At 40.6% G+C, this 26,954-nt stretch overlaps 2 protein-coding genes across 2 annotated transcripts; one reads left to right on the top strand and one right to left on the bottom strand.

Annotated features, from left to right (window-relative positions):
* Positions 1-658: 658 nt before the first annotated feature.
* necap1 (NECAP endocytosis associated 1) lies at positions 659-10,509 on the bottom strand. Its single transcript, XM_051955273.1, has 8 exons — positions 10,373-10,509; positions 8,874-8,974; positions 7,886-7,990; positions 7,680-7,761; positions 6,314-6,422; positions 5,616-5,763; positions 4,462-4,555; positions 659-3,501 (listed from the first exon to the last, which is right to left on the bottom strand). The coding sequence occupies exons 1-8, from the start codon at positions 10,465-10,467 to the stop codon at positions 3,447-3,449; spliced, it is 789 nt and encodes a 262-aa protein (XP_051811233.1). The 5' UTR covers positions 10,468-10,509; the 3' UTR covers positions 659-3,446.
* A 1,502-nt stretch (positions 10,510-12,011) lies between these two features.
* On the top strand, positions 12,012-24,943 carry epn1b (epsin 1b). Its single transcript, XM_022193872.2, has 9 exons — positions 12,012-12,131; positions 15,012-15,119; positions 15,629-15,784; positions 16,879-17,007; positions 17,419-17,539; positions 17,655-17,830; positions 18,165-19,545; positions 21,507-21,653; positions 21,983-24,943. The coding sequence occupies exons 2-9, from the start codon at positions 15,051-15,053 to the stop codon at positions 21,994-21,996; spliced, it is 2,193 nt and encodes a 730-aa protein (XP_022049564.1). The 5' UTR covers positions 12,012-12,131; positions 15,012-15,050; the 3' UTR covers positions 21,997-24,943.
* Positions 24,944-26,954: the final 2,011 nt, after the last annotated feature.

Raw genomic sequence — 26,954 nt, 5'->3', positions numbered from 1 at the left:
TGTCTGTCAGCAGAGCTAAAAGCTGCCGGTCACCGAGCTCACAACCTGATGTAATATTTCTATGACCGTCTGTCTTTCTTCCCCAGTTAGCTTCTGATAGAGTCTGACTCCTGAAATGGACCGTGGTGGAGGACGTATTTAACCCTTTATTCATGTCAGAGCAGCTAAAATACAGTGTAGAGAGTTATCAGTCCACTTTCCATGCTTCTGTACGTTTTCTTTCACTTTCCTGGGGTCGAGTCGTGGTGGCAGAAGCAGCATATTCCAGTCGTGACATTCTTTCCTTAATGTATTTAAATCAGAAAAAAAATATTTTCCAGATATTGGTAATAGTGAAAGAAAAATAATGTGTCAGCTTTGTGTCCCTCTGGTGATTGAAGGCGTTTAATCAGCTGTTTCTACTGACCCTGTTCTGTCACGCTGGTATTCTGTCGACCTTCAGATGATGGATCACTGTGTCTGTTGTGGTGTTGGAGGCTCATCTACTGTCATCAAACAGCTCCTGCCCTGTTTTATTTATTCAGCCTTCATGTTCTCACAGCTTACTGCTGACGGGTCGGGTTCAGAACTGTTTCCTAAAACTAATAAAAGGACAATAATGAATGAAAACAACGTAGAACTGAACTGTGTCCGAGTGTAGAAATAAGAACACCACACATCCTTTGAAAGGATTTATTGCCTCTTTCTCATTAAATTGGTCATAAATCAAAGTGTTAGTCCGGTAACTTTACAGCAGCGGTGGAATGAGAGAGGAATGGGAAACGTTTCTGTTTTTAAATCTCAGCCAGCAGTGGGAGCGATGTAAACACAACACACATGTAAGATTTATCCAGCAGCCCTACAGCTTAATGCCAGTTTAAATACAGCAAATCTGAAAACTTTATGCAAATTAATTCACAGTCAAAACAGCTTCAGAAGCCAAAGGTCCTGTAAACACAATCCAAACATTTCATCTGCTGCCATGAAGACATTCAGGAGGAAACAATCATTTTAGGTTTTCACTCAGAGCTCGATAAAGGAGCTTTTTGTGTCTTATTCCAGGCCACCAGAGGATTATAGCACATCATTCTTTAACTCAGTGTTAGCACGACTGAAAGAAACAGGAATTTAACACAATATAATGTGTTCACAGGTGCAAAGCTAAGCTAAGCTAAGCTAAGCTAAGCTAACTAGCTGCTGGCTCCAGTTTGCTGATCTTCTCTGACTCTGAAGCTTTTAAATTCCAGATACTGTCCTCAGATTGTCCAGCTCTTCTGTCACTCCTGCATCTGGAGCTGAACATGTTGCATTAAGCATAAATCCACCACAGGACTCTCACTGCATTTTAAGTGCAGCTCCTTAAACATTTTTCCAGTAAAACACGTCTAAAAAGCAGGAAACTGAATTTAATCCCTGTTCAAGCCTGTTTTCTCATCATCACACTTCACTGAGGGACTGTTTAGAGCAGGGGTGTCAAACTGGTCTGAGTTCAGGTTCCACATTCAGCCCAGTTTGATCTCCAGGGACCAGTAAAACCACAGCACAATAACCTATAAAGAACCACAACTCCTAAAGGTTCCTTTGTTTCAGTGCGAAAAAATACATTCTGAAAATTTTCACAAAATGGACAAACGACAAAAACAAGAAACGGCAAAAAAAGTAGACCAAAAAAACCACACAAAACGGCAAAAACAATGCACAAAAACAATGAACGACGCAAAACACAAAATGACAAAAATAAGGCAAAAAACACAAATGAGACAAAAAGGAAACACAAAACGACAAAAACGTGACACAACCGACAAAAGTCAGACAAAAATAAGACAAAAATGAAAAAATGTCACAAACGACGCAAAAAAACAAAGAGAGAGGCAAAAAAATTTGACAAAAAAGTTGCAAAATGACAAAAAGTATACAAACAACACAAGGGAGACAAAAAAGAAACACGAAACGACAAAAACATCAAATGACAAAAAAACAACAAAAACAAGACAAAACGTTATAAAAATGAGACACAAAATGACAAATAACAATCTAGTATTTTACTTTCTGATCCAAACAACTTGTCATGGTCTAGAAATGATTTTAAATTTATAGTTTTACTAATTTACAATCTGCAGTTAATGTCTTCTCTGTAATTTTTACACTTTGAGGGCCGGATTTGACCCTCTGGAGGACCGCTTTTGGACCACGGGCCTCATGTTGGACAGCCCTGGTTTAACAGCTTCCTCAACCTTTAACTTTAAATCTGGGTAATTTTAATTACAAACTGCATATTTAGTGCTTAAAGTGCAGCTCTGCAGACTGTATCTTTCCCGTTAGGAACTAAAAAACAATCCTTCAGCGTAAAACAGGACGTTCTGAAGACGATCCTACAGTTCTCATTCCAGCTAGACGATCAAACAGGCAAATTAACGGCATGTTTGGGGTGAACAAGTATTTCAGTAGTTTTAAATTTACCTCCAGCAGACAAACAGCAGAACGATATGCACTATTTAACTCTTTAGCTCATTTAAAAATGTAAATATACGACAGTAAAGAATCCGTGTCTGAGTTCAGCTCTGCGACAACAAAAAAAGAACCCAGAAGTAAACAAAAACACGATTTTAGATTGTAAACACAAATTCTCAAGATTTAAGCAGCGTGACCTGGTGTAGATATATTTATATGAACACATTTTACCTGCAGTATCTCATCCAGACACACTAAATACTCCACCATGGGTCCTTCCTGATCATCTAATAAAGGTGATTTAAGGAAAAGATCTGAACTAATGCTTGGAAAATGCATCAATTAACTGATTTATAATGCAATATTTGGCATCAAATTGCACATCAGATATGAGGAGGTTTACAGCTATGTATGTAATTTTAAGACAAAGCTCCTGAAATGATCCCTAATTCAGACTAAAAATCTTATTTTTCTTTGTGGAAAAGCTGTTTCTAATGCCATTATGTGTCACAGAATGTTCTTTTCTTTCAGGGTTTATATTCTAATCAGTGCTGCGATCTGAAATTTATCCATCTAATGAGGCTTTAAGACAAGAATCACATCTAAACTCCAATCCTAGAGCGTCACAAGATGGTCAGCATCTCCTTCCTCTAATGTGTACAGACTTCACAGCGACTTGTTGAGGTGTAGTTCTCTGCTGTGCCTGCAGGCGGAGCTGCTGCAGAGACAAATAAAGACCTCCAGATCAGAGATGAAGCTCTGCTCAGAGCGCCACCTGCAGGGGAGGAACAGCTGCTGCTCGTAGCCCTTAGATGTCCTCAGAATGGCTCATTTCATGTTGATGGCTTCGACTCGTTGATGCTTCGTCTCCTGTGGGGAACGCTGGACAGAAAGATGATTCTGCAGCTCTGTTTCTGTGGGATCAGTGTGTGGGAGTTACTCTCAGCGTGATGCATGGGAAGCGACAGACACAGATGCAGGTGAGATGAGAAACCACAACCGACGTGATCGACGGCTCAGAACTGGATCCAGTTGGTGGAGTTCTGTGGTCGAGACGGAGGCGGAACGGAGCTGGAAGCAGAAACAGAAGTTCATAAAGCTCTGAGCTCCAAGCAGCTTCTGGGTGGTTTTTGTCACGTTTTTCCTCACTGTGGACTCATTTTTCACTATGATATAAAGACCTGTAGCTCTACAGAAACAGAACAGCCAGAACTAGAAGGAGAAAACTCAGAGTTAAAGAGGCATAAAGCAAAAAAAGAAAACCAGAATATTATTTTTGTAACCCTCGTGTCGTCCTACAGGTCAAATTAACCGTTTTAAAGTTTGAAAATGTGGATAAAAAATTATATTTTCACAGTGAAACTTCTGATGTCCACATTTTCAACATTTTTGGGAAATTTCTGGACATTTTTTGGTGGAAAAAAAGAAATGCTAAAAAAAAATATTAGAATATTTAAAAAAAAAACATCAACCAAAATCCGGTGAATTTTGCTGGATTTTGGTTGATTTTTATGTGAATGTTCTTAAAGAAAAAATTACAAGTTTTACTGATATTTATGTAATCACTTTAGATATTTTTAGGATTTTTTGGAAGATTTTTACTCATTTTTTGAAAATATTTACAAGAGTTTTCTTGCCAAATTTGTTTTTTAAAAAAAACAAAAAACAAAAAAACTTTTAAGGGAAACTTTTAAGGAATTATTGGAATTTTCTTCCTGAAGGTTTTGCAAATTTTCAGAAATTTGGGGAATTTTTTTGCTGAATTTTTTTCAGACAAGGAAACAATATTTTTGGTGACCATAAATGAGGACAGCAGGAGGGTTAATTATGGAAAATTACTGTATTTTACAGCATTTTATTGGCTGCTGATATATGACTGTGTTGCTGTTTGTTTGTTTGTTTGTTTGTTACAGTGCTTATGTTTCATTTGAGAGATTAAAAGTTGCGTTATGATGGTGGAGACGGAATCAGAGGTGGAAAGTAGTTTTCTGTTACATCCTAACTGTGTTTTACAGTAAAATCATCTCCTACCTTGCAGGAGCAGAGAAATCTCCCCACAGATCTGAACTAGGGTTAGACTGGACCACGGTGTTGGAGTTACTGCTGTCCAGCTCCAGAAGGCATCCTGACAGGCAAGAACACAGATAAAAACACAGATCTCATTAACTGCTGACACACATTTCAGTCCTTTCCTGCAGCCTGAAGCTCAGACGAGTCGTTTAACAGCAACTAATTAACACAGTAACGACGAAATGAGGTCGATTAAAGCTGCATGAGGCAAGATTCTGGTTTGAAATACAGATATATCAGCCTGAAACACAGAACAGAAGAACATCCAGCCTGTCAGACTGCACGTTCATTTACTTCCATGTTGACTCCACGGGTTCGTTTCATGAAGCAGGTTTAGTGAAAACTCTGAGTTTGTTCACCCTGAAATGAGGGAAACTCAGAAAAACCTCCAGTTTCTCTCCGTCTCCGCCCTCTTTCAGCCACACGCTGTTTCATTTCCTCATTCATTCAGTCAGTAAGCGAGCGAGTTTTGGCGTAGAACAGCTTTTATTAACGATCCAGTGGATAAAGGAGCAGCATTACTGCACAGATCATTAAATATTCGTCGGTAGATTGTTATCAGACCGCGCATAAATGTTCTCGCATTTCCGGACAATTATCGGTTTGAGCGGTACCGTTTCATAATCGTTTCAAGTCCATAATCTACATAAACAACCTAATCCGTCCTTACATTTACATTACCAACCAGTCATGCTCTCACATCCAGCAGATATTGTGTGTTGCGCTGCGGTTCTTTGCAAATGGAAGTTTTTATATGATGTCAGAGATGCAGAGTAAGACAACTGTATGGAGGACAGTCAGAAAAGTGTTCCTGGCTCTGAAACGACTTTTACTCACAAACCTGTCAGAACATCAAGGAGGAGTTCCACAGGATTACAGGTGAATGATGCAGAGATCTGTTAAATTCATTTTAAATCATATTCTATTCATGACATTGTGCTGCAACCTCAGACTGGGATTAGTCATTTGAATTTCTTTTAGGATTTAACAGGGAGTGTTTTTATATTTCATCCTGCTGCCACGTGCACTTCTCCTCCGCGGGATTTCACCTAAATGAAAAAACTTAATAGGTTACCATTCAAACAGTTTTTCCCTGTAATAGTAAACAGTCCTACCTGTCGCTGTGCCTCCCGTCTGCTGGACTATGTTGTGATTGGACGAGCCTGACGTAGGAGGAGGAGCTATCTTGCCTCCAGGTGGTGGTGGGAGGAGTCCAAACCCACCTGAGCCTTGGGGGCGGGGCTTATCTCTCTTTTTACCTTGCTGCAGAGAGCGTAAACAGATGTTAAAAATGTGTTTTGGGCTCATTTATGTCTTTTAAATATTTAGAATAACGCATTTTAATTACATTTTTTAAGTTTTATCTCAGATAACGCTACTTGCAAGCTAACTTCTGATTAAAACGCCTTCAACGGTCCATCACCTGTCTCGGTTTATTCAGAAGACTTTTGGAGGAAAAGCTTGATGTTTCCAGTGTGTCAGACTGTTCTCACCCCTATGCTGAGTGTGATGGTACAGTCCTCACCCCTATGCTGAGTGTGATGGTACAGTCCTCACCCCTATGCTGAGTGTGATGGTACAGTCCTCACCCCTATGCTGAGTGTGATGGTACAGTCCTCACCCCTATGCTGAGTGTGATGGTACAGTCCTCACCCCTATGCTGAGTGTGATGGTACAGTCCTCACCCCTATGTTGAGTGTGATGGTACAGTCCTCACCCCTATGCTGAGTGTGATGGTACAGTCCTCACCCCTATGTTGAGTGTGATGGTACAGTCCTCACCCCTATGTTGAGTGTGATGGTACAGTCCTCACCCCTATGTTGAGTGTGATGGTCTGTCCCTCCTTGAAGCCCAGGTCCAGTTTGGGTCCTGAATCTCCGAGCTGAGCGTTTTTACTGAGTTCGTTCTCCTGTTTCACCCATCTGCAGGGACACAAACACTCAACATCAGCACTGATACAGGAATAAACAACAGAGCTCAGCACTTCTCAGCTTCCTGCAAGCTGATTCCAAAAAACAACCGTGCAGATCCAGTAAACAGAAATACGACGAGTCAATACCGGCTGCAGATAATTACTGACAGGCTGGAAGTCAAAAGAAAGGCTTATTGGATCCCTGGAAACTGGAAAAAAAGCTCTCAGTGTAGTCAGATTTATTGAACCCTTCCCCTCTATGGAAACAGAACAACCATGACTAGTTCTGTTGTTTGTTTTTTAGCTCCTCTGTGACAGAACAAAATCCAAACATTTAATCAAAATAACACTCAGCTGGTTTCACCTTTTAGATCCTTTAATGATAAATTCATTTTGGGTTCGTTTTCTCAGATTCCAGCTTCCTGAATGTGAGTATTTTCTATTTTTTTGCTCATCTGTGACTGAACAAGTCACTTTAAAACGTCATATTGAGCTCTGGGAAACACTATAAAGATATTTTCCAATTTTCTAAGACCAAATTAATGGATTTATTAATATTAATAATATTAAGATAAATCAATTTCTGTAAGGATTATTTATATTTGTTTATTTTTAATGGACAAAAAACTAATTCTCAGATTTCAGCTTCCTGAATGTGAGTATTCTGTATTTTACATGCAGGATGTTTTTCCACATGCCTGCAGGTGTTACCAAGACTGTAAAAGATAAAAACAAATGTGGCTCTGCATAATATAGACACTGGAATACTTCAGTTTTTAATTTGCTTCCATTTGTGTAAACAGGGCCTGAACAGTTTCAGATTTTTTGTCATGTGATTGTTAATTAGAGCTGAATTACTAAATGCTTCTCAGTTGTACTGAACTGTGCAGAATTTTTTATTTTTTGCAGAATTTGTTTAGAGCAAAGAGTTTCATTTTGGTTAATTTTTGAACAAGGCCTTTTGGAAAATTAACACAGATTTCTTTAGGTTTCCTAATAGAACAGCACGTATGTTGAAGGACTGTCGGAAGTTGAAAGTTTACTTCCCCTGGTGTCAATTTTGATTTAAAAAAAAAACAAAAAACATTTCAACCTTTCAAAACCGTGTGGCAAATTTGGGAAAGTGTGAATCTGAATTGGATATTTAATTAATCATAGCCGTTTCATGGACCAAGCGATGGTTCACAAAAACAATCTCCTGCCATCATTGTCTTTTCCAGGAGGAGAAACTAGCTCCCATTCTACACCAGAACCTCCTCCTGCTTACTTGAAGTGATCCTGCAGAGCCACGTTGAAGTCGAAAGCGTCGCCTCGATCCCCGAAGCCGACTCCGATGAAAGCGCTGCGACCTGCAGGAGGAGAGGAGGAGAACCGACATGAACTCAGAGAACCAAGCTTCAAGATCCTCATAAAGGACAGATTAATAAACCAGAACTTTAATCTGTTGGCGTCTTCTTGACATTCACACCTCACCGTTATCATCTTGTATCCGCAGAACAAAGTAGCGGCTGGAGTCGCTGACGGTCTCCACGGCAACGCCGGGATATTCTTTAACCGGAGCCTGAGCAAACAGCTCACCTGGAGGACCAGAGGAGGGAAAATGAAGAACATGTTAGAAGAACGAGCAGAGTGTGATCTCATGTCTCCCATCTTCAGTTTAAATGCATTTAGCTGCATTTTTGGATTTAACAGATTCTGCTCCATCTTTAGAAACTTTAAATGAGAGCTCAAGGCTCTTTTCATGACTTCATCTTCTACTATGTCCTGTTTTTATTCTTCTGTGGTTAGCACCGTCACCTCACAGCTAGAAGATCCCCAGTTCTCATCCCGGCCTTCCTGGGATCTTTCTGCATGGAGTCTCCGTGTTCTCCTGTACATGTGTGGCTTTTCTCCAGGTTCTCCAACTTCCTCCCACAGTCCAGAAATATGCTGAGGTTAACTGGTGATTCTAAACTGTCTGTAGGTGTGAATGTGAGTGTGATTGTTTGTCTGTTTGTGTAGCCCTGTGATGGACTGTTTCCTGTCCAGGAGAACCTTCACCCTCAGCTGGATAGACTCCAGCCCCTCATGACCCTAATGAGGATTAATTGATGTACAGATAATCCCCGGTCGGGACATGAACTGATGATCTTCTGGCTGGATCCACTGAGCCACTGTGATAAACATACTGAGCCTAAAATGGTTCTATCTCATCAACATCTCTTTATGCTGCATGCCTGATTTAAAGACAGTTTGTGAAAATGAGAATCTATAAAAGACAAAAGATTGCTCGTTCTTTGGAACATCTGAGAATCAGCTGCAACCAACAAACGTGTCAAAAATAAACGGCTCTTTTTATGTGATTTATGGTTTTATAACTGTGTCATGAGTCTTCTGTTTCCATGGAGGTGCAGGACTTTATATTGAGGTGAAAAATGAACCTTACTGTTTGTGTTAGGTCCAGAAACCAGAAACGTCCTACCTGAGACTTTGTCCTCCAGTTTGATGAACGCCACTTTGCCCTTCGCTGTGATCCTCATTCGACCAGACCAGTCAGGAGCGTCCAGCTTCCAGTCAGCGGCCCTGTAGAGACAATCGTTCAGCAACGATTCATCACAATAATCTCATCTAAACACCAGTTATCACCTCTGCTAACTGGTTGGTCTCTAAAGTTCCTAAAACCCAAATTAATGTCTTTAAATAGTCTGTTTAGATCAACCAACAGTCAAACATGATTCATTTACCATCAAACAAAATGCAAAAAGAACGCTGCAAACTAAGAAGAGCGGCATGTTTTCAGGATTATTTTAACATATTGGTGCCATATGTGTGTATTTATATCACCAGGAAAACTCCAAACCATATCCAGTGATCTACAGAATGAGACAGATGTTCTGTAGATCCATTAGAAACTAACCAGAACATACAAGCACCTTTAGCACGAGACTCAGACACCCTCAGTGCAAGAAGGAGCGCTACCGCAGGTCCTTCATCCCCACTGCCATCAGACTATAGAACACTACTGTGTAGTTGTTATTATGTGCAATATTTATTATCTTGTTCTTGCACTTTCGTGACTTTTGCACTCCTCTGTTTTTTGTTTCTAAGAGCCCTGTAATGTTAAATTTCTCCTTTGTGAGATTAATAAAGTCTATCTTATCTTATACACACTGATTATTAGTCTTTAAATTGCATTTCTGCATGTCTTTAGGAGCACAACAACACAACTGTCCGCTGTTAAATATATGGTGGTGCAGATGAGAATACATGAATTAAAATAAAAAAAAAATTAAACATTTTCATTTTGTCTTGATTTCTTCTCTGTTCAGATAAAAGTGTCACGGTTTGACTGGTTGGTGAGTAAACAGTCACTGTGTTCACTTGAATGTGAGTATTTTGAGGTTGCTTTTTGTTTTTTTAGTCATCTGAGGGCATTCACTGGGTTTTGGGAAACACTGATCTACATTTTTCTACATTTTTAGACCAAATTAATCAATGTAATGAAAATAACGGTGAGGAGCAGCCCTGATCTCAGCTGCTGTCAAATATTTTGCTTTTTTTTTTTTTTTTTTGAAAAACAAACATAATCTTAGGCTTGCTGAATGGGAGTTGTTTTTATTGTTTGTTTTTTTTTAATTATTATTTCGACTCCTCTGTCCTCTGAAGACGTTAAACTGGGTTTAGGGAAACATTAATCTACATTTTTCAGACCATATAACCGGTATATAAGGACGGCAACGGTCAGTCCCAGCCCTCATCATCCAGCGGAGGAAGACTCCGGTTCTCTACCCGGTATGACGACAACCCTCCCGGTCACCTCTCTGACGGACACACGGAGCCGTTAACGTTCAGAACATCTGGACTAACCGACGTCCGTTAAAACCGGGCTGAGAGCGGTCTCTCACCGGGAAGGACAGCCTCACCGGCACCGGGAGACACCCGGCAGGACACGTTTGACGGACCCGGCAGGTGTCGGTTTACCTGTATGCTCGGTTGGAGGCTCGCGGCGGGATCCGGTAAACGTTGACGTCCGGTTTAACGCACAGGATGGACTCGTACTCTGCCTCAGCCGCCATCTTGATCCGACTGTTGGTGATGTGGGAGGGGGGACCGTGAGGACCGGAGGGACTCAGTTATGGATGCAGGGGCGTTGGTAGACCGGAACACACCGGGGGGCTCAGCCCGGTACCGGGGCAGATAGATTTAGTTATTATAATATATTTATAATAATTTGAAATGACCTATTCAACTCATATGATGCAGTTATACATTTACCAACTAATGATAATGACTGATTTCAATCCTGATGTTAAATTCTGGAGATAAAAGCTTCTAAGATAATTACAAAAGGACTAATTTCTTCATTTTAGATACAAAAAAATTCCACAAATCCTCCTGACACAAGTTCCTAAAACCCAAATTAATGTATTTAAGCCATCTTTTTGTTCAGTCAACAGTCCAGCATGATTCATTTACCATCAGACAAGATGCAAAAAAAAAAAAAAAATGCTGAAAATTCAGATCAAGGGCATTTTTTTTTCTTGGGATTATTTGTAAATATTGGTGCCATATGTTTGTATTTATATCACCACTAAAACTCCAAACCATACCCAGTGTGTGGAACCTGAGACAGATGTTCTGTAGATCCATTAGCAGCTAACCAGGACATAAAAAGTGTGATTATTTGTGTTTAATTTACATTTCTGCATGTCTCTTGAAGCACAATAAAATAACATCGCAATATTTCTGATCAGCTATAGATCGTGTTGTCTTCAAAGATCCAGCTCGTTGTCAGAGTGACTGAAGAATTTGAACTTTACGAAATAAACAAGCAAACAAACAAAAACACTAATTAAGATCTTGGGTATTCAGAAAGCATTTGGTCCTTTATACTGGGGCTAAAAATGCCAGTATCTACTGGTGTTATGAGCTAAAGCCTACATACCGACCTAAGGAACCAGAAAACATATTAATGATACTTTATTGTCATGAAACTGCTTAAAATGTAATATCATAGAAAAAAACTATGAAAAGAATTAAATTCCAATTTTGGAATAATAGACGCAGAACCATGAGGAACTAAACAAAAGGTACTATGAAATAAACTGCATGAAAGCAAGTACTTCCAAGATGCATATTTGCATCTATAAAACTATAGCTGTACATCATCAGAAACTAGAGACTAAATCTAAGGTACATAGTTAATTTATTGTAAAATAACATGGAAACCTGTGCCTCTGGTGTCCAATAGTTCATCCTGAACCTAAATATTAACTCATTTTATCAGAAATACTATGAATGGTACTTTAGTCCAATGAAACTGCTCTAACCTCCTAAGACCAGAGCTTTGGCTACATTTTAGATTTCTTCTAGTTATTTGGGATAAGGAGCAACCAATCAGTATGGTAATCAGATAACATCTAATATCTGATTATTATATTTATTAGTTTTATTCTATTTTGTTGTTATTATTATTGTTGTTGGTGTTATTATTGTTGTTGTTGTTGTTATCATTATAAACAAAACGCTCTTTTTTTTAAAAAAAAAGAGAGAAAGATGTTGCCATATGTGGATGCCAGGTGTTTGGAGGTTAACTGAAGAAAAACAACAACAAAAAACAGAAGTAAATAAATAAAGGCTGAGGGGAAGTGGCCTGGCAGGTGCTGGAAACTGCGGAAGCGGAAACGCGGCGTCGTGTCCTCCTCCCTCCTCCTCGAAGATTCCTGAATATCTGCTCATGGTCAGTGCTTTATTTCTGCCTAATTACGCACATTTATTGCACGAAAAAACGCGCAGTCAGCGGGTGTCATTTCGGACTGAACGCAGCGGGCGGTTTCTTGGCGTGTAGCCGCTCCTTGGCTTGCTGAAATCGGCTTCTAATCTGGAGGCTAGCCGTTAGCTGGCCGTTAGCTGGCCGTTAGCTAGTTAGCATGTTGACGGCTCCTGTCGCTCTCCGAGGTGCTGAAAGACGCAGACAGACGTGATGAACACGAACAGGACAACCTACAGCAGAGCCAGCTCAGACCGATCACACTGCTGCTCTGTCAATAAGGGTTTAGCTGATTATTTGTAACAATGCTGTTGCTAACTAGCTTGTAGTTTAGCCGGACAGTTAGCTGACCGAGGATCTGTGTTTGTCGCAGTGATTCTGACAGAAACTCCCCTGCAGCAGGACTAGTTCAGCTCTACAGTCACCTATTCATAGTTTTCTGTTTCTTTATGTGTGGCAGTGAAAATATGGGGTAGAAGTGCTTTAGCTGCGTGTAGACCTCAGTGGACCAGGTCCAGATCTAAACCACTATATATAGACTGGTCAGATCTGGACCAGATGGTCCTCTGGAGGCTGAAGAGACGTAAACACAGACTCTAAACTGTGGAAGGTTTGTTTCTATTAGAGAAGATGTCAAATAGGGAAATTTCAGTTTGTTTTTATATGTAGACCACATTAGATCTGTTCCACATGTAAAACCACAATATATGACGAGTCAGATCTAGACTGGAAACACTAACAGCTCTTTTAAACAAGGTTACTTACTCAATACTTAAATATTAACTCTAAAATAAGGAGATCTCACAGCTGTTTGTCACATTTAGACCAAATTAGATATGGCCTAAATCGAGAAAATTAGGATATAAAATTAGTCAAATCTGAAACAAAATTGTGATTTAAAGAGTTTTTAGGTTCTGCAGGACAGTTACTGATTTGTGAGATCTTTATTCCACTAAAAAAAAAGCATAGCATGTAGACCACATTAAAAGTGGTTCACATATAAAACCACGATATATATGTATATACAGGCTTGCCAAATCTGTTGTGAAACCTTTATTCTATCTGTAAATGTCCAAAATGTTGTGACATTTTACTGCCCTTTTTGCATGTAGACCAGATTAGCTGTGTTCCAGGTTAGAAATCACCACATATAGACTGATCAGATCAATACTAAACGGTCCTACATGGGATAAAGAGTCTTTAAAACGTAGCTACAGATATTTAAACCTTTATTCAATGTGTGAAGCTGCAACAAAAAGAGGATTCCATTGCATATTTAGTATCCAGACACCTTAGACCAGGCCCAGACTGGACCTTTGATTAGGACATTTTTACAGATATGAAAACAATTTCACAAACTTAAAAAGACAGCATGAGGGGTTTAACTAAACTTACAAATTAGAAGCTGCCTTCAGCCAGCTAGTTATCTAACCTGGGTGAAGGATCTGTTTTGTAGCAGCAGTTATGAAAAAGCGACGGATGAAAGCTGTCATCTACAGCAGGTGTTCAGCTTCATGTTTGTGTTTGTCTGCTTGCTGTTGTCCCTCAGTGCCAACCATCACCTCAGCTGTTTTTATGTGGACTGAGGATCTGGTTTCTGACATCCTGAGACAAACCAGAGCAGTCAGGAAGAAGAGGAGGATGAAAGATAGCAGAAAGTTAGACTCATACGGAGGCAGATGTTTTTAAAATGGGACGCATTCAGGGCTGACACTCACAACTCTTTATTTCTATCCATTAATCTATCTGCTATTTTAACAATTACTCCATAAATCAAAATTGTTAATTTTCCTCCAAAAAGTTGGTTCATTTTATTTTGACAGATTGCATGTCGTTGTATAATGTAGCACAGTACAGAATGGAAACAGCAGTTTACATATTAGAGTGCCAAACTGAGTTAAGCTATAAACTCAGGCATGATAAAAATAAATAGGAAAGAAGAGTCATTGTTAATTACAGTCATCCAAAAGAAATCTAAATTTCTCTCAAAGCATTTAACAAAGGTGAAGGGTTTAGTTCAGACAACTGGACTTATAATAATAAGTCTAGTCTGAACTAACCCTTCACCTTAAGATGACCTGGACGACTGAGAGCCTTCATGTTTAACAAAGTTCATTCTGGATATTTTACAAGCAGCTAAAGCAGCAGCCTTTTATCTTGACTGAATAGTTCTGACTTTTTAGTAGCTTCAGAGTCTGTGAAAGTAAAGTTTAGTTAAAGACGACGGCTATGCTGTGAATCTGAAAGTAAAGTTTGGTTAAAGACGACGGCTATGCTGTGAACTTGTGTGTACGGTGAGGATGTCAGACGACGATGTGGTTCTAAAATCTGACTTTTAATGGTGCACGAAACATGGTCGCTGGTTAGCATGTAGCCTGAGTGGCCCATGTTTCCATTCTTATTTCATAATATCTGAAAAACAAACAAATATATGTAAATGAGAGCTCCTGTATTGGAAATTCAGCTGCATTAATGTACAGTATTTGTCTTTACGTCCAAACTCTGCATCGTGTTCAAACATCTTTTCTGTTCTGGGATCACTGGAGGGACTTCCTGACGTTAGAAACTTTGGAGTTTTGAAGATTGCCACCTTTTTAGAAACCTGTAGAGTCAGAAATGACTGACTGGTTCAGAATTAACACAATGATGCCAAGGAAGGAGGTTTGTCACAATAGATTGAAGTTTTGGTTCTAAATCTTGATGCAGATGCATTTTCAGAATTAAATGACGTCTTTACGGCTGCCATGATCAGTCAGCATCATGCTGACTGATCATGGCAGCCGTAAACACGTCATTTAATTCTGTCAGATTCTGTCTGCTGACTCGTCTTCTCTGTTTTCTCCACATCAGGTCTTGGTGGTTTGAATCTCCACCTCCCTACCAGACACCATGACGTCCTCCATGCTCCGCAGACAGCTGAAGAACCTGGTCCAGAACTACTCTGAGGCCGAGGTCAAGGTGAGAGTGAAAGAGAGAATTACATATTTTATTGTATTCTGTAGCTCATTTTAAGGCGACGGTTTAAGCATTTCTTTGAGTTTTTGCCAGGATTATTAACAGAGCATCTCCATAAACATTGATGTTATGATGAAACAGAGTCAGCTGCATGAAGAGGTTACAGATAAACCAGTGATTTAATATTTCCACAACACTGAAACATACAGTAAAAGAGTAATCACCCCCTTGTTTTTTTCCCTTAATAAATAAAAACATCATTTAAGAACTGCATTTTGTGTTTACTTGGGCTGTCTTTGTCTGACGTTTACTTTTGTCAGTGTGGTTGTTAAAATGCTGCTCTGGTGGTACATGATCAGTAATATCCTGGTAAAAATGATAACTTTCAGTGAAAGGAGATTCTGTACTAAAGTCGGCTTCCTGTTTGTCAGCCGGCATCTCCAACCTTTCTGTTCCCTCCACCTTCTACTTCCTGTAGCTGCTTTTCACACCAACACTTCTCACTTTTGCAGGTCAGAGAGGCGACGTCCAACGACCCCTGGGGCCCCTCCAGCACCCAGATGGCCGACATCTCTGACCTGACCTACAACGTGGTGGCCTGCAATGAGATCATGACCATGCTGTGGAAACGGCTGAAAGACGACAAGAACTGGAGACACATACACAAGGTGAAGGGCAGAGGGAGTAGCAGTGGAGATGTGTCCACAGAGCCATTTTTCTAAGCACCATCAGCCTTTGTAATTATTCCCAATGAGGATAGAGGATAACTGCCCACCGAGAGGAAAACTGATGCCCCCAGCAGCTCTGCTTTTTCATTCAGCTGCTCCAAGCACTTCTAGTTGAAAATCTGTGAACTTTCCAGAAAGGTGGAGTGACTGTCACTGCTGGTTAGGAGCAGGACTCTGGAGGTGAAGCTTGTTCTGGCTGTCGGTCACATATAAAGATGCTAATCTATCATACAATGGTGCTTTAAGTAGGGAATTGATGTCTTGATGTTGTCATAGTAACAAAACCCAGATGCCTCATCTCAGTGTTTTGTTTTTTGTTGTTGTTGTTGTTGTTCTTAAGAAGCATTAGTAGGAGGTCATTACCAGGTGCTTTCTTGCCTGATTAAACATTCTTTCTGGGCACATGCCCTTAAGATGCAGGTTGCTGGATGACCAATATCTAGCAATATATTTAAAGAAAAAAAAATATCACCTTGCTTTGCCACTATAGGTGTTTTCAGTTAACCCTCTGAACCCCAACAGTTTGTGGCCGTTTTTTGCTCCTGCCATGTTTTTCCTCACAGTGGGCTCATTTTTCACTGCAATAAAAACTGAAATCTTAACTTGGTGAAGCACAGGAGTTTTAATATCTGACGTAAACTACCCTCCCATTTAGCAGATGCTGTATTAAAGCAGTCAGTGTTCCATTTTATGCCATGATTTATTCATCTGATCCTTAGTAATGACGTACGCTGTGCTATTACTGCTCCATAACATCACAGACCAGTGCAGCTTTGCCAGGAGGTTACGTTATGTTTTATGGGTTCATCAGTGTTTTGGATCTTGTACTTATCATTGATCTTTTCCTATTCTCGTCGTGACTTCACACAGAGCTTTTATTTTGTTTATTTTACTTGCTATTTGAATTCCCCAATAAGATACCAATCAAAAAGCAACAGTCCGGATGTTTTTCTAAAAGCTGTAAGGATTGACAATTTTGGTCCAGCTTTACATAGTTTTCTTTCTCACAAACCTGCTTATGTTTTTCATCCCAGTCGCTGACACTCCTGGAGTACCTGTTAAAGACTGGTGATGATCGTGTGCTTCTGAAAATGAAAGACAACATCTACATTGTCAAAGCCCTCACAGAGTACCGCTTCGTAGAGAAGGATGGCAAAGATCAGGTGATGCTTCCCGATGACGTCCAAAGGTTGCCTCTTTTTAGCTTCCATTAAATGGTTCCATGGTCTGCTTTAAGGCCTTCCATTACTGATGCTATAACATTCTTGTTTCCATACTCCTTCAGGTTCACAACTAGAATGAAAACAGTCAGTCTAGGTTAGATATCTTCAACAAATGTAAGAAAGCTCTGATTCATAGGAAAGATCCTCGACCTTGATCATCTACTACATTTACAGGCCCCAATTCAGGCTTATTTTATCAACATTATCAACATAATTCTGTGTTTTTATGATTTACTTATCGAGATTTAAGTTGAACGTTTGATTGATTTGTGTTTTAAGACCATCTAGGTTTTGGTTTATGGGTAACTTTGCTCAAGTAGTAGAAATCTAATGGAGCTATATGTGTCCTAGGGTGCGAACGTGAGAGAAAAGGCCAAAGTTGTCCTTGTTCTTATGGAGGATGATGACAAACTAAAGGAAGAGAGAGACTTTGCTGTTAAAACCAGAGAAAAGACGTCAAAAAGTTCTGCAGGTGAGATCGTCTGTCCAAATACCCATTCTTTCACAAGTTTTTGTTCAGTCATCTTTAAGTGTTTGCCTCGCCCACACAAATATTTCTAATAATTAATTTCAACCCTTCCAACCAGCCTCATCTGTGGACACCGTCAAGGATCCCAACTACAAGCCGTGCTACGTTCCTGGAGCCACCGGGCTTCCATCCTTGGACAACATACCTTCAGTGGCCGACTTGACTGCTTCCTTTGCCGCCCGTAAAGAAGAGCGACTTAAACAGGAATTTGAGAAAAAAGAAGCTGAGAGAAGGGTGAGTGCCAGCATCTATAATTAACTGCTATAACAAGTGGCCATAGTATCATCAACACCACACTGATTTAATGTTATCTGTTACCAGAACACTACAAGAGGTTGTCTCAGAAGTAACTTTAATGTAAAATCTGATTTTGGTGGTGTAAATAAAATGTAGATATATTCAGACTTACTAACTACAGTTGCTGAACTATTACACCATGGCATGTTTGATTAATTTACTTAAACATATCAGTTCAATCTTTTATGTAAATTGGAGTATTTTTTTTCCACCAAGAAAGAAATCCTTAGCAAGTGCTGGTATTTACTAGTTTGCAATATTTATGTCTTAGGCCAAGTTGAGTGACGATGAGCTGCAATGGGAGGATGCAGGCAAAGCCAGTAGTGTTAAAACTGATGCTTGGAGCGGAGATAAAGCAGAGGAGGAATCAAAACCAGATCCATGGGGGTCACAAAAAGAACCGAAAGAGGCCACAGGTCCATGGGGCGCACCCACAAGTCCTGACAAAACTGAAACAGCAGCTAGCAGTGATCCATGGGGGGCTCCAACTAAAACTGATGAAGATCAGTTTTCACCACCAAAGAATGGAGAAGATCCTTTTGCGGAACCTGATCCCTTTACTGCATCAAAAGATGACCCCTTCAATGCCCCGAAAGACACTTCGGACCCCTTCAATGCACCCAAAGACAAAGAGGATCCATTTGCTGCTCCGAAAGATGGACCAGATCCGTTCGGTTCCTCTAACAATGATCCATTTAAAACTCCAAAAGATGATCCGTTTAATGCCCCAAAAGATGATCCATTTAAAACTCCGAAAGATGATCCATTTAAAACTCCGAAAGATGATCCGTTTACTGCCCCAAAAGATGATCCATTTAAAACTCCAAAAGATGACCCTTTCAACGCCCCAAAAGATGATCCGTTTAATACTCCGAAAGATGATCCATTTAATACTCCGAAAGATGACCCTTTCAACACCCCAAAAGATGATCCTTTCAGTGCACCAAAGGATGACCCATTCAGTACCGCAAAAGATGACCCCTTCACTGCTCCGACAACGCCACCGAAAGAAGATCCTTTCTCAGCACCAACAAAACCTGCACAAGACGACCCCTTTGCTGCCCAAGAAAGTCCTCCTAAAGAGGTTCCTTTCTCTGCACCATCTAAACCTACAAAGGACGATCCTTTCGCTGCACCGACAACACCCCCTAAAGAAGATCCTTTCTCTGCACCGACCAAACCTTCACAAGAAGATCCTTTCGCTGCACCGACGACACCCCCTAAAGAAGATCCTTTCTCTGCACCAACCAAACCTTCACAAGAAGATCCTTTTGCTGCACCAACAACGCCCCCAAAAGAAGACCCATTCTCTTCACCACCCAAACCTACAAAGGAAGACCCCTTTGCTGCACCAACAACACCCCCTAAAGAGGACCCATTTGCAGTACCATCCACTCCCCCAAAAGAAGATGCCTCAGATCCCTTCAATGCCCCTCCAGTGAGCTCACCTCCAGGTGGGGCAGATACATGGGGGGCACCTGCCAGCTCTCCACCTGGCACTGGGTCAGATCCCTGGGGGCCACCATCTGCTCCAAATGAGACCAAAGGTGGAGATCCCTGGGGCAATGGGGCCAGTGCCTCCTCACCTGCTGACAGTGCTGATCCTTTTGGGGATGCGTCCAAAACAGACGATGACCCATGGGGCGCCCCAGGTAAGAAACAAACCAGTGAGCATGGATGGTCATTGTTGAAACCTGACACTCGTTGAAGAATAGATTTATATTACGAATGTCCCAATCAAGTATTTTTTTCAATCTGAATAATGTGATATTTACTATCTACCAATATCTGATACCCCATACCTAAGACCCAGTACCACTTTCCTTCAATACTGTAGATTAGCTGTAGTCCCTGGTAGCGTCACTGGGTAGAACATGTTACTGTTTCATACTGTAGGGGACCCAAGGTGGCAGGCACTTCCATGTTGGCATTATGGGAGTATAACTAGTAAAGAAACACCATAACAGAGCTTTCTATGATCATCAATGACCTCAGTCAGTGAACAAAATGTTCTTAACAAGCAATACCCAAAGATAGTGGTCTTATATACCAGTGGACCATCTTCTGGCAAAATGTGTAGATTTCTTTTATACATCTGCTTGACAACAAATGTAATTAAAGAATCTGGCATAGTTTTATGCCGTTAACTACCACTTCAAAATTCCTTTTACCGTCCTGATCGGAGGACTGGCCTTGGGACATTCCTTCTGAAGTTGAGGTTCAGTGAGGGGCACTTTGCACGCCTGCACAGAAATATGATCATGGTCATACAGTAAAGTAGGCATCATAACTGTTGATAGCAGAATCATTGCAGTGGGAGTCAGAGTGGGAATTTGTTCCTTGACTCTGATGTGGGATCATCTAGCAAGAGCCTTGATGACATAAACGGTCAACGACTATCACAAACATTGAACATGATGTTGGCACCTGTGGTTTAAGAGATAGAGGTGGTCACCAGTGCCTCCAGTTTCATTGGTGTTTGAATGAAGAGCAAAAGTGCAAAGCACCAAGGGTAAAATGGCTAAATGTAAACAGCTATGCCCAAACTCACCCTGTTCTTCACTCATTCAACACAATACAGGAGGTCCTCGGCTTACATCAGAGTTCTTTGCCTACAGAGCCAATTTTCTCCATACATCAGAACACTGGTGAAAATGTGAACAAATCTGTTCCGTGCATCACTACATCCATGAGTTCTTCCTAAAGCCATGAATACCAAACGGACTGATGTTGTTGTTGATGTTGAGCTTTCAATATTTATTGTTCAGTTCCAGATTTACCTGATGTCAGTGAATGTGCCACGTTTAGTTAGCTCACCTCTGATTGGCTGAGAGTCAGCAGTAGAGAGAGCTGGGAACGGAGGCTAATTCTGGAGCTAAGTTATGGGGTTTTTCTAGTCATTCTGGAGCTAAGTTATGGGGTTTTTCTAGTTCTTCTGGAGCTATTCTGGCGTTGGCTACGGCCCACAGTATCCTGTGTGAAGGTTCAATAAACCAGCAGAGAACCAGATAAAGTCTCACTCATTCATCACAGAGGGTCACTACAATATGTTGACCTGTTTTTACAACTTGACCCATGTTGGTCGGTGTTTCTGTTCCCAGTGTTTTATTCTGTCTAATTTCACTTCCATGGAGATGGCTAAGCATCAGAAGAGTCTGACTTACGCTGGGAGCCATCATGAAGGACAAAAAGTTAGTGAATGCAGCACAATCCCAGGTGGAGTACAACCAGAGAATGGAAACAAAACCGTCTGCTAGCATAGCGTGACGATTTATTCATCCACTAGTTCCACGTAACCATTTCTGATGTGACAATGAAACGCTGTAGGTCGAGGACGTCGTAAACTGAGGACTTCCTGTATAAAATACCACATGAATAGAGAGCGATTCAAGACAAAGCTCAAGAGTCGGTGATCAAATGAAGAATGACCATTGGACTGACTGAATATCCGTACTTAGATGACATTAAGACACCTAATTCTATTTATAGATGATTTTTTTTATGGGTCCAAAAAGCTGAGAAGTAAAGCTCATGTTTCAAGTATTTTATCTTTAAAATAAGGCATTTGGCACAAATCTTTACCTGTCCATGACGGTTTTATTTCCCCACTCAGCTTCAGCTCCGGCAAACGGCGACGATGCGTGGGGTTCACCTGCTCCTCCCTCAGACTCCTCCCCGTCCAGTGACCCCTTTGGAGATGGAGCGTCTAAAAGCAGCGATCCCTGGGGGGCACCAAGCAGCACGAGTGGTAATGGCACAGGTTAGTCACGTGAAATGCTCTGCCTGTTCCCATCCATCATTCATCAGCACAAACCCTCATCAGTAATCAGCAGTACCATTCCCTGCTCTTATTAAATCAACTAAATCTGTGTTCTGAGCTGCTAAAAACATGTTGGAATGCTGGATACGGTGATTTCTAAAACTAAACTGCCTCTACGTCTGTGTTTATGAACACATGAAAGATCATTTGCACCATTTTCTTCCATTCCACCTCCATCTTCCCGTCGTTCTGCCGCTGCCTAACAGTCTTAATCAATTAACCTTCTCTTCCGCTTTGCTCTCTCTTCCTCCCTGACGTGTCCCCAAAAGAAAACACCTTTTAGAGTAGAACTGGACCTTTATTTGATTGCAGGAAAGCGAACAGAGCAGGAAGAGGAGATGTACAGAAAGACTGCTTCATTCTTGGGTTCGGCGGGGGCGTCGCTGGTCGACCTGGACGACCTGTTTTCCTCCAAACCCCGACAGCGCCCCCTCGTCAACACCCCCCAAACACAAGCCATCGGTAAGGACAGAAAAAACGCTGTACTCTGGGTGACAAAAAACGTTTGTGACAGAGGCTACACGTGGAATTATTTGCGGTGATTCAAACGGATGCATGTTCAACCTGAAAGACGGCAAACATTAGTCGCTTCTGGAGAAGTTTCATTCCACCGCTGATCAGCAGACGTTCAGAGAGAGAGAGGGGTGGAGACGGTGTGATAAATATCTATGATTAGGTTTGTTTGGAGAAGCTTCTTGTGATCATGTGTTCCTCCCCTGTGGTCTCGCAGTAGTGTTTAGATGTTGTGTGTGACATTAGTGTCTATTACCCAGCAGATTATAACTCCTCCCACCCCTCTCTCTGCTCTGCTTTGGTGCATTTTCTCTTTACTGGAACACTTTGAATCCCTCCCTTTCTCCTTCCCCTCATCTCTCCGTCCTCGTTTCCCAGGCGCTCTCAAAGCGAGGGGTGTTTCTTCCACATCCACCCCATGCTACAACCTTTTTGGTTCCTCTTTAGCGCCCTCCCATGGTGCACCCTTCAGCGAGCATAACCTGGGAGGGTCTTGTTCTGCCGTGGGTACGCTTCAGGTGGCACCGGTTCAACCCACTTCTGACACAGGGAGTCTGCAGATGGGACTTAACATGAGCTCCCCCTGTGGAGGAGTGGGGATGGTGCAGTCTGGATATCCAGGAATGGTTCAGTCCAGTTTACTGGTGGGTGGTGTTAGAGGTTCCCCTCTACAAACTGGAGTCTTCTCAGGCAGCAAACCAGAGAAGAAAAAAAACAACAATCCATTCCTGCTCTGACATCCAGACATGCAGTGTTTTTCATGAATCCAAATAGAATTTAAATCAGGATTAGGGAAATGTAATTAAAGCAACAAGTTTCATGAGGCAGGCGTGTGTCTGACCTGCAGAGATCCATTCTTTAGCGTGATGTTTCAGTGCTCGGCCTTCATCAGGCACGATCTGTGATGTGTCTTTTCAGGTTAGACAAGATCATGTAAAGCACCACACAAGGAAGCTTCACATGTTTTAGCCCCCTTGTGTATAAATGATAATCATCCAAAAGAAAACAGCAATAAGATTCCAGATTTGTGCCGCTGTAGCTCACAGGTAGCTGCTGGTTTCTGTTCATCATGTCATAGAAACCAGGAGAAGAAGGCTCAACACAAGACAGATCTTAGTTTTCTTCAGTTTCACAGCGACACTTTGGAATCTGGAAACAGGTTATGCTACTTTGAGCAATCTTTTTTCTTCCCAGTTGTCAAAGTTTCCTTCAAAGCACCAAGAAGGGACAGTTTAAAATACTGCAGCAAAAATGTCTGCTTGGAACTCCAACAATTGCTCTCCTTTTACTGTAAAACAGACTAAATGTCAGGATGGACTTGAATGAGCGGCTGCCTGCAAATCTGGAAGCAGTTTAAACAATGAGAAACACTTCAGTCGTATGTGCGTGGTTTTTGCATGTTGATTTAAGGGCAAAACATGCAAGAACCACCTGATGATCTTTGAATTTAACCCTCCAGCACCCTGAGCTCGTCCCCCCACCAGCCCTGAAAATGCCGAAACATGCATCTAATAAAATACCCAGAAATGACGCATACAGCTTCATATATATTAACAGATATACACACAAATATTTCTGGGATTTTTTTTGTCTGAGAAGCGGAGAGCACCTCAGTGTGAGTGTTTGTGGAAACCCTGAGGAACTACTGTGTATGTGAGTGTTGTGTGACTCTGTGAAGGAAAACACGTCGCTGTAGGTTTTCATTACGTGTGCATGTGTTTGTACAAGGTGGAGTGTGTGTGTGTGTGTGTGTGTGTGTGTGTGTGTGTGTGTGTGTGTGTGTGTGTGTGTGTGTGTGTGTGTGTGTGTGTGTGTGTGTGTGTGTGTGTGTGTGTGTGTGCACGGTGGGTGTGCACTATGAATATATATATATCGTGCTGATGTAAATAGTGGAAGTACTCAACAGATAAACCTTGAAATATACTGTATATCAGAGTGTTACAATCACCAGTAACTATTTATTGATCTATTTATTGATTGATTGATTTATTGCTTGAGTAAATGTGGGCCTCTATCAGACAGATCCAGGTGAACTTTGATGAGAGTCGACCTGATGGCATCGATCACATGTGAAGTCAAAGGCGATTAATCCGATAAAAAAAGGATCATCTCGGTAACCGACGGTGGCTTTATCTTCCCTCTTTAGGTTTGTAGTCGTTCTGGATTCATCGTCTTCTCTGTATGTCCCGCCTTTGGACAGGAAACACAAACGTATTATTGTATTCTGTTTAGCTGCAGTGTTGGCTAAATAAAAACCGAATTTGAACATATCAGCTTGTTTTATGTGCATGCTGTCTGAGGATCCCGGATGTGAGCGTAGCCACCCCTCGTTTATTTGGTTTGTGACTAATGAAATGAGAAGTGAAAGGTAAATAAAAGGTCTCCCAGCGTTGTAACGGAAGCAGGACTAATCGTAGTTTATTAGTTGTGAAAACGTCAGTAAATCAAAACCACACGGGAAGCACAGAGGACTGAAGTCACTGCGTTTAGAATCGGTTTCTTCATGTGTTTTCAGGTAAAAAGTGAATAAAATAGACCGAAAGAACAGTTTAGCTTCAGAGGATTACAGTGAAAAAGGATCAGAACGACTCTTATGATTTCTCAGATTTAATTTTGTATGAAATGAATTTATTTTGCTGTGTATTTACATTTAAAGCTGTGTTGTAAACTGTGACAGTATACAGTACGTTTGAGAAATAAAATGAATCACAAAGCCACTGTCTGTTCTGCACATTACATTTTTTTGTGTTTTCATGTTGAATGCTTCAGTGTGTTTTCCATCCTGTTAGAACTTGCTTACTTTCACCACAAGAGGGCGATAAAACCTCACAAATCCAGAGCAAACCGCACAGCAGGAGAGTCAAACTCATCTTAGTTCAGGTTCCACGTTTAGTTTGATCTCCAGTAAAACCAGTAACACCACAGCATGATAACCTATAAATAACCACAACTCCTCATGGTTCCTTTGTTCTAGCGTAAAATGACAAAGTGACAAGAACGAGACCAACAACAAAAGTGAGACAAAAAACAAAAAAAGTGACACAAAATGACAGCAAAAACACAAAAACGTGACACAAAATGACAAAAAGACAAAATATTACAAAAAGGAAACGGGAAATAAAATGGCAAAAACGTGAGACAAAAACAACAAAACGAGACAAAAAATTAAACTTTCACAGCAACAAAAAATGACAAAAACAAGAAAAAAACACAAGTGAGACAAAAAGGAAACGCAATACAACAAAAGTGAGAGGAAATGACAAAAACATGACAAATGACAAAATTCTGCCAAAAAAAGATAAAAACAAGACAAAATATGACAAAAATTAAACACAAAAGAACAAAGAAAAATCTAGTATTTTACTTCATGATCCAAGCAACTTGTCATGGTCTAGAAATGATTTTAAATGTATAGTTTTACTAATTTACAATCTGCAGTTTATGTCTTCTCTGTAATTTTTACACTTTGAGGGCTGGATTGGACCCTCTGGAGGACCACTTTTGGACCACGGGCCTCATGGTGGACCCTCTGGAGGACCACTTTTGGACCACGGGCCTCATGGTGGACACCCCTGACTTACAATTTCTGTGTAAAACTCTTCGTGTACGACCACAAAATGCCCTCGAATTTACATTATAGAACAAAAATTAATTTAAAAGATGACGCCACGACCATAACAGATATCATACTGACGGGTTGTTGGTTTATTTTTGTGTTACCGTCCACCTCTACTCAGAAATGTTTGACATTAAACAGCTCTTCAAGCTGTCTCTCTGCATCCTCAGTATAAATGTATCAAAGGCAGAGAAAATCCTATATCTTGACACATATCTGAACTATGCCTCTGTTTATGAGACTTCTTTAATTCATTTACTCATTTATTTGTCCCCTAATTAATCTGTAAGTGTGGTGGAGTCAGTTAAGGCCTTAACAGAAACTTGTTGAGAGGAGGGCAAAATACAGGACTGACGTTTGAGCCGGATCTGTCCATTCATGGTGAGAGGGCTTAGTGTCTGAAAGCAGAAGGGGGCAGATCAGGGAATTTGTCAGTTACTCAGCATGAGTTACGTTAGGACACGACGGCCAGCTGGGTCCTGGTCCTGCCTCTTTTTAAAGAGCAAGTGGGATGAATTCATTTACAGTGGTATACTTTCAAAATAATTACACCGATAAATACCTGCTGATCACACACCACTCAAGTAATTAAATCCCTGTTAGCTTGCAGTAAATCAAAATGTGCAATTCAACGTAGATCTGACTTAAAGGGTCACCTCGGGTGGCATTTATTACCTTTATCACGTTCCAGTTTAGTCTAAATGAGTACAAGTGAGTCACCCATATTCACAAAATTAAAACTATGTCTTAAGAAGTTTTAGCAAATTAATTTCAAACCTTTTAAATAATCTGAGGTATTTCTTTGCTTTAACCCTCGTGTCGTCCTGCGAGTCAAAATTGACCCATTTTCAAGTTTGAAAATGTGGAAATAAAATATATGCTTTCACTTTGAAAACTTCCACATTTTCAACATTTTGGGGGAAATTTTTGAAAGTTTTTGGGTGGAAAAAATGTTAAAAATGTTTCTTAACATTTACATAAAAAATCAACCAAAATCCAGTGAACTTGATTTTAGTTGTTTTTTGTGAATGTTATTAAAGAAAATATTAGAAGTTTTACTGATATATATGTAATCACTTTAGATATTTTTAGGATTTTTGAAAGATTTTTAC

The sequence above is a fragment of the Acanthochromis polyacanthus genome, chromosome 11 (genome assembly GCF_021347895.1).
Source record: "Acanthochromis polyacanthus isolate Apoly-LR-REF ecotype Palm Island chromosome 11, KAUST_Apoly_ChrSc, whole genome shotgun sequence".
Classification (NCBI taxonomy): domain Eukaryota; kingdom Metazoa; phylum Chordata; class Actinopteri; family Pomacentridae; genus Acanthochromis; species Acanthochromis polyacanthus.
Note: the sequence above shows the minus strand (reverse complement) of the source record. Positions and strands in the feature narration are given on the sequence as shown.